At 36.7% G+C, this 13,629-nt stretch overlaps 1 protein-coding gene across 1 annotated transcript in view; it reads left to right on the forward strand.

The window, feature by feature from the left end:
• The window catches only part of top2a (DNA topoisomerase II alpha), a 57,134-nt gene that overhangs the window by 33,936 nt on the left and 9,569 nt on the right, over window positions 1–13,629 (forward strand). Inside the window, exons 23-32 of the mRNA XM_072561416.1 lie at window positions 156–356; window positions 3,377–3,572; window positions 3,839–3,930; window positions 5,343–5,489; window positions 6,015–6,098; window positions 7,153–7,350; window positions 8,350–8,461; window positions 9,203–9,364; window positions 12,210–12,357; window positions 12,440–12,522. Coding sequence (XP_072417517.1) covers window positions 156–356; window positions 3,377–3,572; window positions 3,839–3,930; window positions 5,343–5,489; window positions 6,015–6,098; window positions 7,153–7,350; window positions 8,350–8,461; window positions 9,203–9,364; window positions 12,210–12,357; window positions 12,440–12,522 — 1,423 coding nt within the window. The remainder of the gene's footprint in view (window positions 1–155; window positions 357–3,376; window positions 3,573–3,838; window positions 3,931–5,342; window positions 5,490–6,014; window positions 6,099–7,152; window positions 7,351–8,349; window positions 8,462–9,202; window positions 9,365–12,209; window positions 12,358–12,439; window positions 12,523–13,629) is intronic.

Below are 13,629 nucleotides of genomic sequence, written 5' to 3' on the forward strand. Positions count from 1 at the left end.
AAACAGCGTAAGTATGTTTGACTGTGTCAGCATTGTTTTGAGGCTATATTTGTATCAGGTTTGTATATGAATACCTTGGTTTCATAAAATAATTATTTTTTTTAAACCAAAAAACTCAATGAAGCCATTTCCCATTGCCGTTATATCTTATGCAGACATACAAGGAACAGGTACTAGAACCGATGTTGAATGGAACAGAGAAGACTCCATCACTGATCACTGGTTACAAGGAATACCACACTGATACCAGTGTACGTTTCATAGTGACAATGACTGAGCAAAAACTGGCTGAGGCAGAAGCAGCAGGACTGCACAAAGTCTTCAAACTAAATGTCCCTCTCACGTGCAATTCAATGGTACAGTAATTTACAATTTTTATATATATGCAATTTTTGTTTATCAAAACTGACAATAGTCCCCACTTGTATCAGTGTATAAGCTGTACAGTAACCCTGCAGATTCTGTTTTAGCTAGTGTTCTTAAATTACCACACTTGCACACACTCATCTATGCCAAGAAATAGAGAATGTTGTTTGTACTCGTGGGTAGGACCTCAAAAGCTGCAGAATCTTTGGAATCTGTACTTCAGTTTCTGCTGACTGAAAAATGCGGAAGCCTGTTAAAGACTATCTCCATGTAATGATTTTTCATCACCATTTGCCTGTACAACTTGAAGACCTATATAATCATTAATACATTGTGGAAAATTTTCTTTGATCAGAACCAACAGCAAACAAACTTTTGGCAATCCATTAGTCTCCAGAGGCTGGTCATTTTATTTGTTTGAAGTATGTGCATTGACACACAATGACACTGATATTAGTGATAAGCTGCTTCAATGCTGACTTTAAACTACAGAAGTAGAAACCTTAAACACAAGTCAGGTTATAGAATTGTGTCTTTAAATTTATTTTAAGCTTATCTTCTTTCTTTCTAACTAATATGTTTTTTTTTTTAAGTGTTGACATATTTATTTACCTTGTCCCTATTATTTCATTTTCCCATTCAAAACCATCCTCCTCTGCTCATGCAGTCTTTCTGGTATTGTCTTGATATTGACTGAGTTGGAGAGCTGAATAGGGAAGCAGTGATCTCCATCGCCTGATTATGATAAATTGGGAAACATTATATAAAGGGATGATAATGGATAGATAGCTTCAAACAAAGAGCGTATGGAGGAACTGTAACAATTAGTCATTGCAATCTGACACAACAAAATGGGAAAAGTGGCCCAACCATGGCTAAAGAGAGAAATTAGGGATGGTATGAAGCCCAAGGAAAAGGGCATATATATTGGCCGCAAAAAAGCAGCAGACCTGAGGTTTTGGGGCAGATTACATTCCTTATATGAAGAGAAAAGTATTAGTGAAAACAATTTTAGGTTCTTACAGTCAGTTATAATGGGGAACGAAAAGATGGCAGATCATTAAATACTTATTTTGGTTCTGTCTTCACGAAGGAGTCGTGTCCCAAAAATGTAGAGGAGCACTGTCTCGTGAGAGAGAAGAACTGAAGGAAGTTAGTATCAGTATGGAAATGCTTTTGTGGAAATTGTTGGGATTACAAGCTGACAAGTTCCTAGAGCCTGATAATCTACATCCCAGACTACCTAACAAAGTGGCTTTAGAAATAGTGAATGCATTGGTGGTCATACTACAAGATTCTATAGATCCTAAAACAGTTTCTATGGATTGGAGAGTAGCTAATCTAAGTCCATTATTTAAATAAGGTACAGTGAAGTTATAGACCAGTTAGACTGACAGTGTATTGGTGGGAAAATGTTAAAAGTCCATTCTAAAAGATTTAATAGCAGAGCACTTGAAAAACAGTGACAGAGTTGGACAGCGTTAGCATGGACTTGCAAAAGGGAAATCATGCATAACGAATCTACTGGAATTCTTGAGGATGTATCTAGTAGAATTGATAAGGAGAGCAGGTGGGTGTAGTTTACCATGACTTTCAGAAGGCTTTTGATAAGGTATGGCACAAATATTAGCATATAAAATTGAAATAGGGGTAGTGCACTGACATGGATGTGAACCGGGTTGGCAGACAGGAAACAAAAAGTAGGAATTTATGAAGTTTTTATTTCCTTAGTGGCAGGCAGTAACCAGTGGGGTCCAGCAGGGATTGGTACTTTGATGCCAGCAGTTCATAATATATAGGAATGATTGCAGGTCACACAAAGCTATGTGGGGGGGTGGACTGTGAGGAGGATGTAGAGACACTTACCTATAGTCTGAACAAGTTGAGTGAGTAAGCAAATCCGTGGCAGATGAAGTTATATGTGAATAAATTTAACATTATCCACTTCGGTAGTAAAAACATAGGGACAGATTATTACTTGAATGGCAATAGTTTGGGAAGTAGGGCATGCACTGAGACATGGTACACTTTGTACACCAGTTGCTGAAAATAAGCAAGCTGCTGCAGCAGGCAGTGAAGAAGGTAAATGGTATATTGGCTTCATAGCAAGAGGATTTGAGTATAGGAATTGGGATGTCCAGCTGAAATTGTACAGACCCTTAGTGAGACCACACCTGAAGTATTGTGTGCATTTTTGTCTCTGGACAGAGTACATCAAAGGTTTACCTGATTGATTCCTGGGATGGCAGGACTGATGTATGATGAGAGATTGGATCAATTGGGACTCTATTCAGAGGAGTTGATGAGAATGGGGCAAGATTTCATAGAAACCTATAAAATTCAAAAAGGACTAGACAAGCTAAATGCTTGAAGGATTGTTTGCAATGACTGGGGAATTTAAAACTAGGGGTCACTGTTTAAGGATATGAGGGAGACCATTTAAGTCTGAGATGAGGGAGAAATTTCTTCACGCAGTGGTGAGCCTGTGGAATTTTCTCCCATAGAAAGTAGTTGAGGACAAAGTATTGAATGTTTTCAAGAAGGTGTTAAGTATAGTTCTTGGTGCTATAGGAATCAAAGAGTATGGGAAGGAAAGGGGAACAGGACAGTGAGTTGGTTGACTAGCTATTACCATATTGAATGGTAGAGGAAGCTTAAAGGGCCAAATGGCTTACCCTGGTCTTATTTTCCAAATTTCAAAACCTGTCACAAAGGCATTTATGATTATAGCAGACTGAGGCAACTAATCTTTAGATCTCCCTAAGGATCAGGTGGGACAAAGATGCTTGTCTAGAACTCCAGAAGCAAAACTTAGGCCTTCTTTGATATATATCTGTTCCTTCCTCATAATCCCCACTGCTGGTGTCCAATTCCACTGAAATTAATATATGAGTAAATTACTAGATCTGACCAGATTTTGCTGAAACATTGAGAATGTATAGAGATGGGGTTGGGATATGAATGATATCTCTAGATATTCTGGGTTTGCCCACTACATTTTTTTTTGTAGGTGCTATTCGACCATGTTGGATGTCTGAAGAAGTATGAAAATGTGCAAGACATACTGAAGGAGTTCTTTGATTTACGGCTTAAATACTACAGGTTAAGAAAGGATTGGCTTGAGGGGTTTCTAGGAGCAGAATATGGAAAATTAAGCAACCAAGCTCGTTTTATCTTGGAGAAGATTGAAGGCACATTGGTCATTGGTATGTCTTTTAAAAACTATTTACCTTTCATTTTGGTCTTATTCATACTCCAAATTGTGATGTAGATCAAAATTTTGAAGATAAGTATCGGGTTTATTTTCTACCATTGGATATTCTAATATATTGTTTTTTCCATATTATTTTAAGATAAAATTAAAGTACAGAATTCTATTTGAACTTCAAGTTATTTAATGTGCAAGAGTACCTCTTCATCTGATAGTCTTTTAAGTCTTAATTTCCGTTTTATAATCCTCTTACCCCCACAGAAAACAAACCAAAACGTGAATTGATCCAGTTACTGCTTGACCGAGGTTATGATTCAGATCCTGTGAAAAGGTGGAAAGAGTCTCAGGATAAGGTGATATGCCAGTGACTTCAGTTGTAACTTGAGCTACTGCAACAAAATACTTATTAGAAAAAATGAGGTTGAAATTACGATTTGTATCTATTAAGTTTTAAAATATTCTGGATAACAACAAAACCCTGTATTTAATAGCATCTTTACCAAAGCAAATATTTGATGGCACTTGACAGTCACATTATTGAACTAAGTTTCACATAGGGTATAAGAATAGTGCTAAAGCATTATTGAAGAAGTAGGTTCCCAACCTCCTCTTAAAGGAAAACAGAGATTCAAACAGGAAGTTCCAGAGATTGGGAGTTGGGACATGATTGCAAATGATCTAGTGATTGAAATTTAGAATGTGCAGGAGACAGAATTGGAGGAGCACAGTGATCTAGGAAAATTTGTAAAGTTTAGCTTTACCAAGGTGGTGGCATGAGAAGACCTGGAGAGAAAATTGGGCCAATTGCTGAATCAGGTCAAAGTGATGGGAATAAGGAGTTTGATGTAAATTGACACATGGGCTGTGCAGTTTTGAATGAGATCAAATTTATGCAGAGTGCAAGTTTGAAGACTAGCCAGAAGAGCATTGGAACAATCATGTCAAGAAGTGACAAAAGCATGAGTGAGAGACCATACAATATGAGATGTGATTAATTACATTACAGAGTTAGAAGTGGCTTTCTTGGTGATTGGAAATATATAGGCGTAGAAATTTGGCTTAGGATCAAACAGGATGAAATGATTAGAAAAAATGGTAATTAGGGGCTTCAACTTCCACAAACATTTTTGTAAACTATTTTTTAAGAATTGATTGCTTTGAATTCCTTGGAACTGTGAAACCTGCACTCTATGTAAAATGATGTGTCTTACACTGGATTTGCAGGCAATGTCGAATACTGAAGTATATGAGTGACGTTGCAGTGTACTAATTTACACTAAAAATTGCAGATTTTAAGCATGTGTGTTAAATATAAAACTTTCTGATACACTTTAGACATTGTATTGGTCTGGAACTCCCAATATTCTTCAATAAATATGAATACTTGCTGGATTGATATGTCATTTTCAAAATTCTGAAGGAATTGAAGAAAGCAGTTTGATTACTGTTTGGGATTTATTAGAAATTTCATGGAAACCTGTTTGTAGCACCAAATTTTCGTGGTAATCGATAACTATATAAACATATTTGCTTTCTGGCAATATCTATTATTTTAGCAATTGAAAATTTTGCAATTTTTTTTTCCTGCCCTGGAGAGTGCCCATGGTAAGGATTTGAACTCAGAGAATCGTGGTGTCAATTTGAAAACTTAATTTATCTGCTGTAAGGTGAAAGTTCAAATCTCAGCTAAATGTGTGGAGTTACTTTTATATTTAAAGATGCACTCTATGTTTTGTTGAATAACTATTTTAATTGCTTTTGACAGGAGCAAGAATCTGAGCTGGAAAATACAGAGGAAGAAGAGGAAATCACCACTTCATCTGGGGCAGATTTCAACTATCTTTTGAACATGCCCTTATGGTATCTGACTAAGGAAAAGAAGGATGAACTGCTTAAGCAGAGAGATGTCAAAGTAGGTTTATGTAGACTCATGGGGATTGACATTGATATTCTGTTTTTGATCGGTATTTGTCTTCAAGCGGTAGCTACCATTGCATTTGTTTCTAAATTGATGCTCTTTAGTCATGGAACTCCTTCCCACAAAATAGACTGCAGTGGTTCAAGAAGATGGTTCACCATCACCTTCTCAAGGCCAATTTGGGATCAACAATAAATGCTGTTCTAAGCAGTGTAGCTGACATCCCCTGAGGAAATGTTGATAATCTGTATTTATGTATTGACATAGCAAGTGATCCAAACATGGCAAGAAGGAAACTAGATCATTTTTGGCCATATTGGGTAAGAACAAACAAAGGGTATCCTTTACCTGTGCTGTAGCAGATGTTGGATCCTTCACTCAGCAAATTAGAGGCCGAACAACAATTTGAGAGCCCTCTGTATGAAATTAATTTCCCATACGTCAAGTTTGCAGAGCATAACTCAGAAAAGGTTGTTAATTCTGTTTCTTGGTCTGTAATTCCAAACTCTCTTCCGTTAGGAAACCGAATTGAAATGTCTGAAAAGGAAAAGCCCGTCGGACTTATGGAAGGAAGACCTGGCAGCCTTCATCGAGGAGCTTGAGGTACTATAACTGTTACTGCTTGATTGGAAATGCATTTTATTAATGTACTTACTTATAAGAATGAATTAAATTGGAATTGCTTCCTAATTTTCTCTCATCCCTGCCCTTCCTCTTCATACTGACCTTTGTGGGTATATTGACTATTATTTGGAAGTTGCAAGTTAGAAATATTTAGCACAAGATAATTAGCATGTTCATATTAAAGGAAGATATCACTTCTCAGCATGGAGCTATAGACTGCAATACTTGTAGTTTTAGCTGATTCAGTTAAGAGAAGAAAATATGCAGTTCAGATTGTGCACTCTATTCTTTAAATGATGTCCCAAATCCTTACTATTCATTAATGCCAGTGATCTTGCAAATTTAAACTGCATTAAACATTTCTGATACTGCAAATTAATATGAGCAGTGGGGAAATGAGTGCTGTCAAATAGCTACACTAATTGTTTATTTGTTCGAGTACATAATGTGAAGTTCTGTAAAATGTCTACTTTCTTGACTTGTTTAGATGCACGTGTAGATTAACATTTTTTGTCCTGCATCTGCTCTGCTATTCACTGATTATTTCATTGAAGGATCTGAAGTAGGTGTTATGTTCTTCATTTTCATGGTGCCAGTGACTTATTTGGCCACCACCTGGATATGGGTGCTGGTTTTGAACCGAAATTTTTTACCCACGAAAGGTTGCAACAAGGACCGGTTTCAAGCCTCTATTTTGTTGCTGCTCTTTTGGTATTTCTTTCTCTCTCCTCACACCGCCCTCTTATATTAGCTGACAGTAGCTAGCACAGGGTGTTGAGTTTGCTAGTAGATGTTACATTATATTGAGTGAAAGATTACAAAATTAACTGAGCGAGGATGGAATACTATCATGCACAATAAAAATGATTTACTAAAAATAAATGCTGTTTTGTGAGAGTTTATATAATGTTTTATTTTTTTCAATGAATCGTTCATCCCCAAAAATGCATGGAATACAGATCTTTGTCTCCTGACTGATGGGATCAATGTATTTTCAACTTCCAACACAATTTTCTTTTTTATTTCAATTCAGCGTGTGGAAATGCAGGAGAAAGAAGATGAATTGGCTCACGTTGGTAAGGCTGTTAAAGGTAAAGGTGGTAAGGGTAAAATGAGGAAGCTGCAGTTGGAAGAAACTATGCCATCTCCTCATGGCAGAAGGGTTGTCCCCAGAGTTACTTCTGCTATGAAGACAGAGGCCACCAGGAAAAATATCAAGAAAAAAGGAAAGGTGAGTTTATCTGCTTCTGGTACTTTGCTAAAAACTAATTTTAAACTACAATTAAGGGATTTCAATGAATGACCATGAAATCATCAAAATTAAAATAGTTTTGCTATTGTGATTGAGCCTTGGTGCTGACATTAATACACTGTACAAAATGTTCTAGACCTAACAGTGAACATTATTAACATGCCACAAAATGGGAAGTTTATGGTCAGTAAATTGCTGTATTAAATCTCCAAATTAATGATAATCTTAACATTTGCTCTCTGGTGGTGGAGGTAACTGCATGATAATTAATGAAAAAATATTGGCTTGATATTAGTTTGATTCTTACCACAGTTTTTAGATTTTCATTGATCTTTACCATAAAACAAAAGCAGAGTTCCTTTAGTGATTGCTGAAAGGTAAAGTCATGGTCAATACAGTGTGTTGTGCTGTGAACTGGACGTTGGATAAGTGCTGTACTTATGCGTACAGTATTTCTGAAGCGGAAGGAAGCAGAATTGTGACAGCCAAAGAAACTGTAATTTGGTGAAGCATCAGCAGAAATCAGTGAATTTAGGATGTAGGTTTGCTCGCTGAGCTGGAGGTTTGCTTCACTGGGAGGTCGCCACTGATGATGTTACCTAGCCAGGTAATGAAACGTCTGGATATCAAACCTACAGCCCAGCGAGCAAACCTACACCCTAAACCTCAACCTGAGCTACAAACCTTCACAAATCAGTGAATTTAGCTGAACTCATAAGTCTGATTTGCTCCTTGCAATTTGAAAACCATCTTTGTTTTCATCTATTGGATAACTTTTAAAGAAATTGCTTTAATATTGTTTGTTTTATTTGTTTGTCATGGTATAAATGTCGTGATAGTACATATTAACAAGTGATATATTATTCAAAATTCCATTTGTTTCAAGTCTATTTTTGATCTTGTTAACCTGCAGTGTTAGACAGTTGTTTTTTGGTGTGACTTGGAATGGAGTTTGTTAATATCTTTAATATCCTATAGGGTGAAACAGATTCTCTTGCTGTTAAGATGGAGTTCGGTGATAAAGAGGGAAGTTCTCCTGAATATGCAAACCTTGCAGAACGAATTTCCAAGAAAGTGAAAACTAAAGCAGGTGGGTATTTTTAAATTGTCATCAAACCAGAATTGCTTAGGTTTCTTCAAACAGGAACTGGCACCTGGAAACACAAGCATGCCAAACAATAGAATGTTCTCGGCTTTATTTTCTTCCACTCAACTTGAACCCAATTGCAGCCACCTTGCGCAGAGGTTTCAGATGTCTCCTTGATTTGGGTGGGAGGGAGAGAGAAAGTCGCTTCTGGGGATTGGCCACAATTGATTATCTTGTATTTGACACAAGAAGTGTATAGAATGTTTAATGGAGCAAGTAGCATGTATTTCATACTTTGCCAAATATAAATTGGCTTGGAAATTACGCCACAGAACCAGACAAGATGGAATTGTCTCCTATTGTTTGGTATCAAAAGTCTGTTTGCTGAAAAGAGGGCCAGACAACACCCCCAGCTGAACTTTCAGAGAAAGGCCACTGCATCTTCCTCCTCCTTGGAGGACAATGGCAGGCCTAGATATAGAAATAATCAAGTCCCAGATATAGAAATCATGCCTAGTGCGAACCAGTAGTTAGTCAGAAGCCTCTTTCCTCCCCGCTCCATAAGAGGCATCATTTTTAATCCAGTTGGATAGAATGCTGGGGCTTTAAAAAAACAAGATCAAATGATATTTTTTATGGTATTGGCCATCTAGAATCTTGAAACTAACTGATTTTATGAAGACGTATTCTATTTGAATGAGCTTATTATGCCGTTGCTGAACAGATTCAACTTTTTTTTTTAAGAGACCAAGACAAAGCCAACAGCTCAGAAACAAACTAAACTTCAATTTAAACCTCTTGCAAAGAAAAAGAATCCTTGGTCCGATTCAGATTCAATGTCAGAATCAGACGATGACGTGGAGGTTATTGATCTTCCTCCTAGACAGAAACAACAGAGGGCTGCAGGTAGTGCTTTTCAATCCATATTTGTGCTTAATATTTGATGGGGGAAGCTTTTTAAGGATTTGTGAAGGTCATTTGCAAATATTAGCTTTGAATGAATGCACAGTCACATGCAGAGTTGAATTCCTAAATCATTTATATATAGTATACAAGAGCTCATGTAAGCATTCTTGAAGTTTTGTACTTGTACCCACAACACTGTTAGGGAGGGAGGTCTAGATCAAAAGGTTTCAGTTGCTAACTTGCAACAATGTCAGGATATCTACTTTATTCTTTATTCACTCATGAGATGAGGGCATCACTGTCTGGGCAGCATTTATGGTTAATCCCTAATTGCCCAGAGGGGAGTTAAAAGAGTCCACCATATTGGCTGTGGTTCTGGAGTGACATGTAGCTCAGACCAGGTAAGGGTGGCAGTTTCCTTCCTTAAAGGACATTAGTGAAAGGACATTTCCAACATTCGTCAGTGGATTCATGGTCATCAGTAAGCTCTTAATTTCAGTCTTTTTTAATTGAATTCAAATTCTACCATCTGCCATGGTGGGATTCAAACCCAGGTTCCCAGAATATTGTCTGGGTCTCTGGGATTAACAGTCCAGCAATAATACCATTAGGTTATTGCTTACCCCAGGAGGATTGTAAAAAGAAAAATAGAGAATTGCACTGACAGTATTAACAAGTCAAAGTATGCCCGCCAAAACACTTGCATTCGCATGGAAATATGACCATTTAATCCACATTCTGGAAAACAGTTGACATTTGTGGAACAGCACTGCAACAAGAGTAACAGCTTTTTGACATTGAGTAACATTTAATCAAGTGAGACATCAAGGATCTTGGGTAAAATTTTAAATCAGTGAGAATCAGGGAAACTTCTACATTATAGTCATAACTAGCACAAAGGAGGTGGTTGTGCCTGGTGGAAGTCAATTAACTTATTAGCATGGCTTGGTGAGGATAGTGTTTTTGCAATCATATTCAGCAGCGTCATTCCCTGACAAATTTAGAAATGAATTGCTTCCCAATGTGTTCAGTTCCATTGGCAAGTAACACTAATGCTATATGCGTGCCAGGAAAATGTGGGCAAATTTGTGAGAATGCAGAAGAGTTTATGAGAATGGTTTAAGAGGTGAGACACCTGAGTTACAGAGGTAGATTAGAAAAAAAATGGACTGATTTTCATTGGAGAGATGGCTAAAAGGAAAATTAGAACATAGAAAAATACAGCACAGAACAGGCCCTTTGGCCCACGATGTTGTGCCGAGGTTTAATCCTCATGTGAAACATAGTAACTTAACCTACACGCCCCTCAACTCACTGCTATCCATGTGCATGTCCAGCAGTCGTTTAAATGTCCCCAATGACTCTGCTTCCACCACCACAGCTGGCAAAGCATTCCATGCATTCACAACTCTCTGCGTAAAGAACTTACCTCTAACGTCTCCTTTATACCTTCCTCCTAAGATCTTCAAACTATGACTCCTTGTACTATTCAAACCTGCCCTGGGGAAAAGTCTCTGACTATTGACTCTTTCTTTTCCACTCATTACCTTGTATACCTCGATCAGGTCTCCTCTCTTCCTCCTCCTCTCCAGAGAGAAAAGTCTGAGCTTATTCAACCTTTCTTCATAAGGCAAGACCTTCAGTCCAGGCAGCATCCTAGTAAAGCTTCATTGCACCCTCCCCAAAGCCTCTGAATCTTTCCTTTAGTAGGGTGACCAGAACTGGACACAGTGTTCCAAGTGTGGTCTCACCAGGGATTGTAGAGCTGTAGCAAATCCTCGCTGCTCTTAAACTCGATGCCCCTGTTAATGAAAGCCAAAACACCATTTGCTTTCTTAACAACCCTAAACTTTTCAAAATCTGAGAAGTGTAGATAGAAAGAACCCGTTCCTGCTTTTAAAATGATCAAGATTGAGAGGTAGCAGATCTAACATAATTTGTACAAGAATCAAATGCCATGTGAGAAAGACTTTTTTGCACTTTAGGGTCTGGAATGCATTGCTTGGAAGTGTAATAGAGGTAGGTTCAATCAAGGTATTCAAGAGGTTAGTGTATCATTGTTTCTATTCAAATAACATACTACTGAGCCTTCATGCTCATTTGGAGAACCAGTGCAGACACAGTAGACCTAATGACTCCTTGTGCACCATAATAATTCTGATCAATCTTCCACAGGTTTTAATTTGTTTGTCTACAAAATTAACTCTCGCACAATTTTAAGTAACCAAGATCATACTTTTATAAACAAACATAGAAAAGCTGCTACTGACAGTAACAACTTGACGTCATTTAGGGCTTTGATTCTTTCAATAATTAGACATATGTTTGGAGATTTCCAATAAAACCAATGCTTGTTGATATATTTAGTCAAAAGATGAAAACAATGTTTAACAGTTACCGATATTTGGTAATAGGAAGAGTTTGGAAGGATATGGACCAAGAGCAGGCAGGTAGGACTAGTTTGGGATTATGTTTGGTATGGACTGATTGCACCAAAGGGTCTGTTTCCGAGCTTTACGACTTTATGACTCAATGATAGAAATTGCATCCGTCAGTGAAATCAGTGCTCAGCAACACCTTTGCCTCAGTTTTCTTTCTTACTATGATCTTCATTGATGGTGCCAAAACTTTGGCACTTTAACTTTGTTCAAATGGATTTCCCAAAAGAAATATGCTAAACTAGAACTTCAAACTTGAATTCACATCTGCATACTTAAATTTTTGATCTTGTTTTGTTCTCCCCAAATTTATTTGTATTTTCCCAATCACAACTCACGTTTCTAATTTGAGCTTTCCAAGTGAAATTTATGTTAATTTAATGTTTTCTATTCCGTATTTGTAACAGCTTCAAAGGCCAAATATGTGCTTGAATCATCTGATGAAGATGATGATAATGGTGATAAAATGATGAGTGAAGTGGAAAGTGATGATGAATGTCATATTTCTGACAGTGGTACTGAATTCTCCAAACCAAAGGCAAATTGTACCCTTAAGTAAGTATGAAAATTAGATTTAAAATCATTGATGAATTTGTTCAAGTAAATTGCTCATAATAAATGTAATATTTTTATGCAGAAAAGTCCAGTCGAAGCCTTCAGTAAAATCTGTTCCCCAGGAGAATGAAATTTTCCAATCATCACAGGAATCTTCGAAAACATGCAAGTGAATCTCTTTTTCATTAGTAGTAATTTTAAGGAACTATCATTTTTTTAAAAAGATAAATAAAGCATGATTGGTTCAGTTTTTCTTAAATCAAAATAATGCATTCACAATATCTGGTCAGCCTTGCATTTGAATTGTAATCTGTTCTGTATATGTTGACTAGTTGGTTTCAGATGTAAAATTAACCTTTTTGCCTTTGGGTTAGAAGTGGAAACTGGTTATAATTATTATCTCTTTGTCATTCACTGATTTGTTATAATATGCATATATGAGCAAATGTGTTCTGGTACTCCCCTGTGGTAAAATATTCATAAAATCAGGCACATGAGGAAGTCTGATCAAAACCAGTGGAAACATACTCCCAACAAGTAAAATAGTGTGGAACAATATGTACAGTAACTACTCAGAGTTATTAAACTTGGTGTTATATGTATAAAGTGCATGCAAACTAATAGAAACAAATTTCATTATTTGAATTTGTCAGTGGTTGGTGTTATAGTTATATTTTTTTATGAAGGGTGTTACCTAACCCATAACTGTGAAATCTTTATACAGTCAATACCATACGAATGATGATCACATTTTTCTTTTGTTCTGGACTTGTAAATTTTCAGAATCAATTGCTGCATTGTGCCACAATTGATAGGTAATTAGCCTCAGCATTCTTTTAGTCATTTGTTACAGGTGATGGTAACAAAGTTATGTTAGCATGGCATCTGCTGGTTTATTGAAGGGCATAAGGAGCTTCCTGTAGTAAATTATGTTTTAACATAAGATGATTAAAAGAAATTTTAGAAATTGACTTGTAGTTAAACCATGTTGCCTGTGTGCAATGATTTGAATTTAGTTTAGTGATGAAAGAAGGATCCAGATTTGATATGAACAGTTCTCACATTTTTTAAAAACCATAGTGCTTTTTAGGATTCAGTTCACATTAAGGTCTGACACATCCAAAATGCTGAAAGTGTCTTTCTAAATGTGAAGGCCTAGATCAATGCATACAACATATTCATATTTATTTAATGAACTTGTAATATTTTGGTAATCCTACAAAACTGCTAAAATTGCTTTGCTAATTATAATACAGACATGGGTTTTTACGG

The sequence above is a fragment of the Chiloscyllium punctatum genome, chromosome 42 (genome assembly GCF_047496795.1).
Source record: "Chiloscyllium punctatum isolate Juve2018m chromosome 42, sChiPun1.3, whole genome shotgun sequence".
In the NCBI taxonomy this organism is placed as follows: Eukaryota; Metazoa; Chordata; class Chondrichthyes; order Orectolobiformes; family Hemiscylliidae; genus Chiloscyllium; species Chiloscyllium punctatum.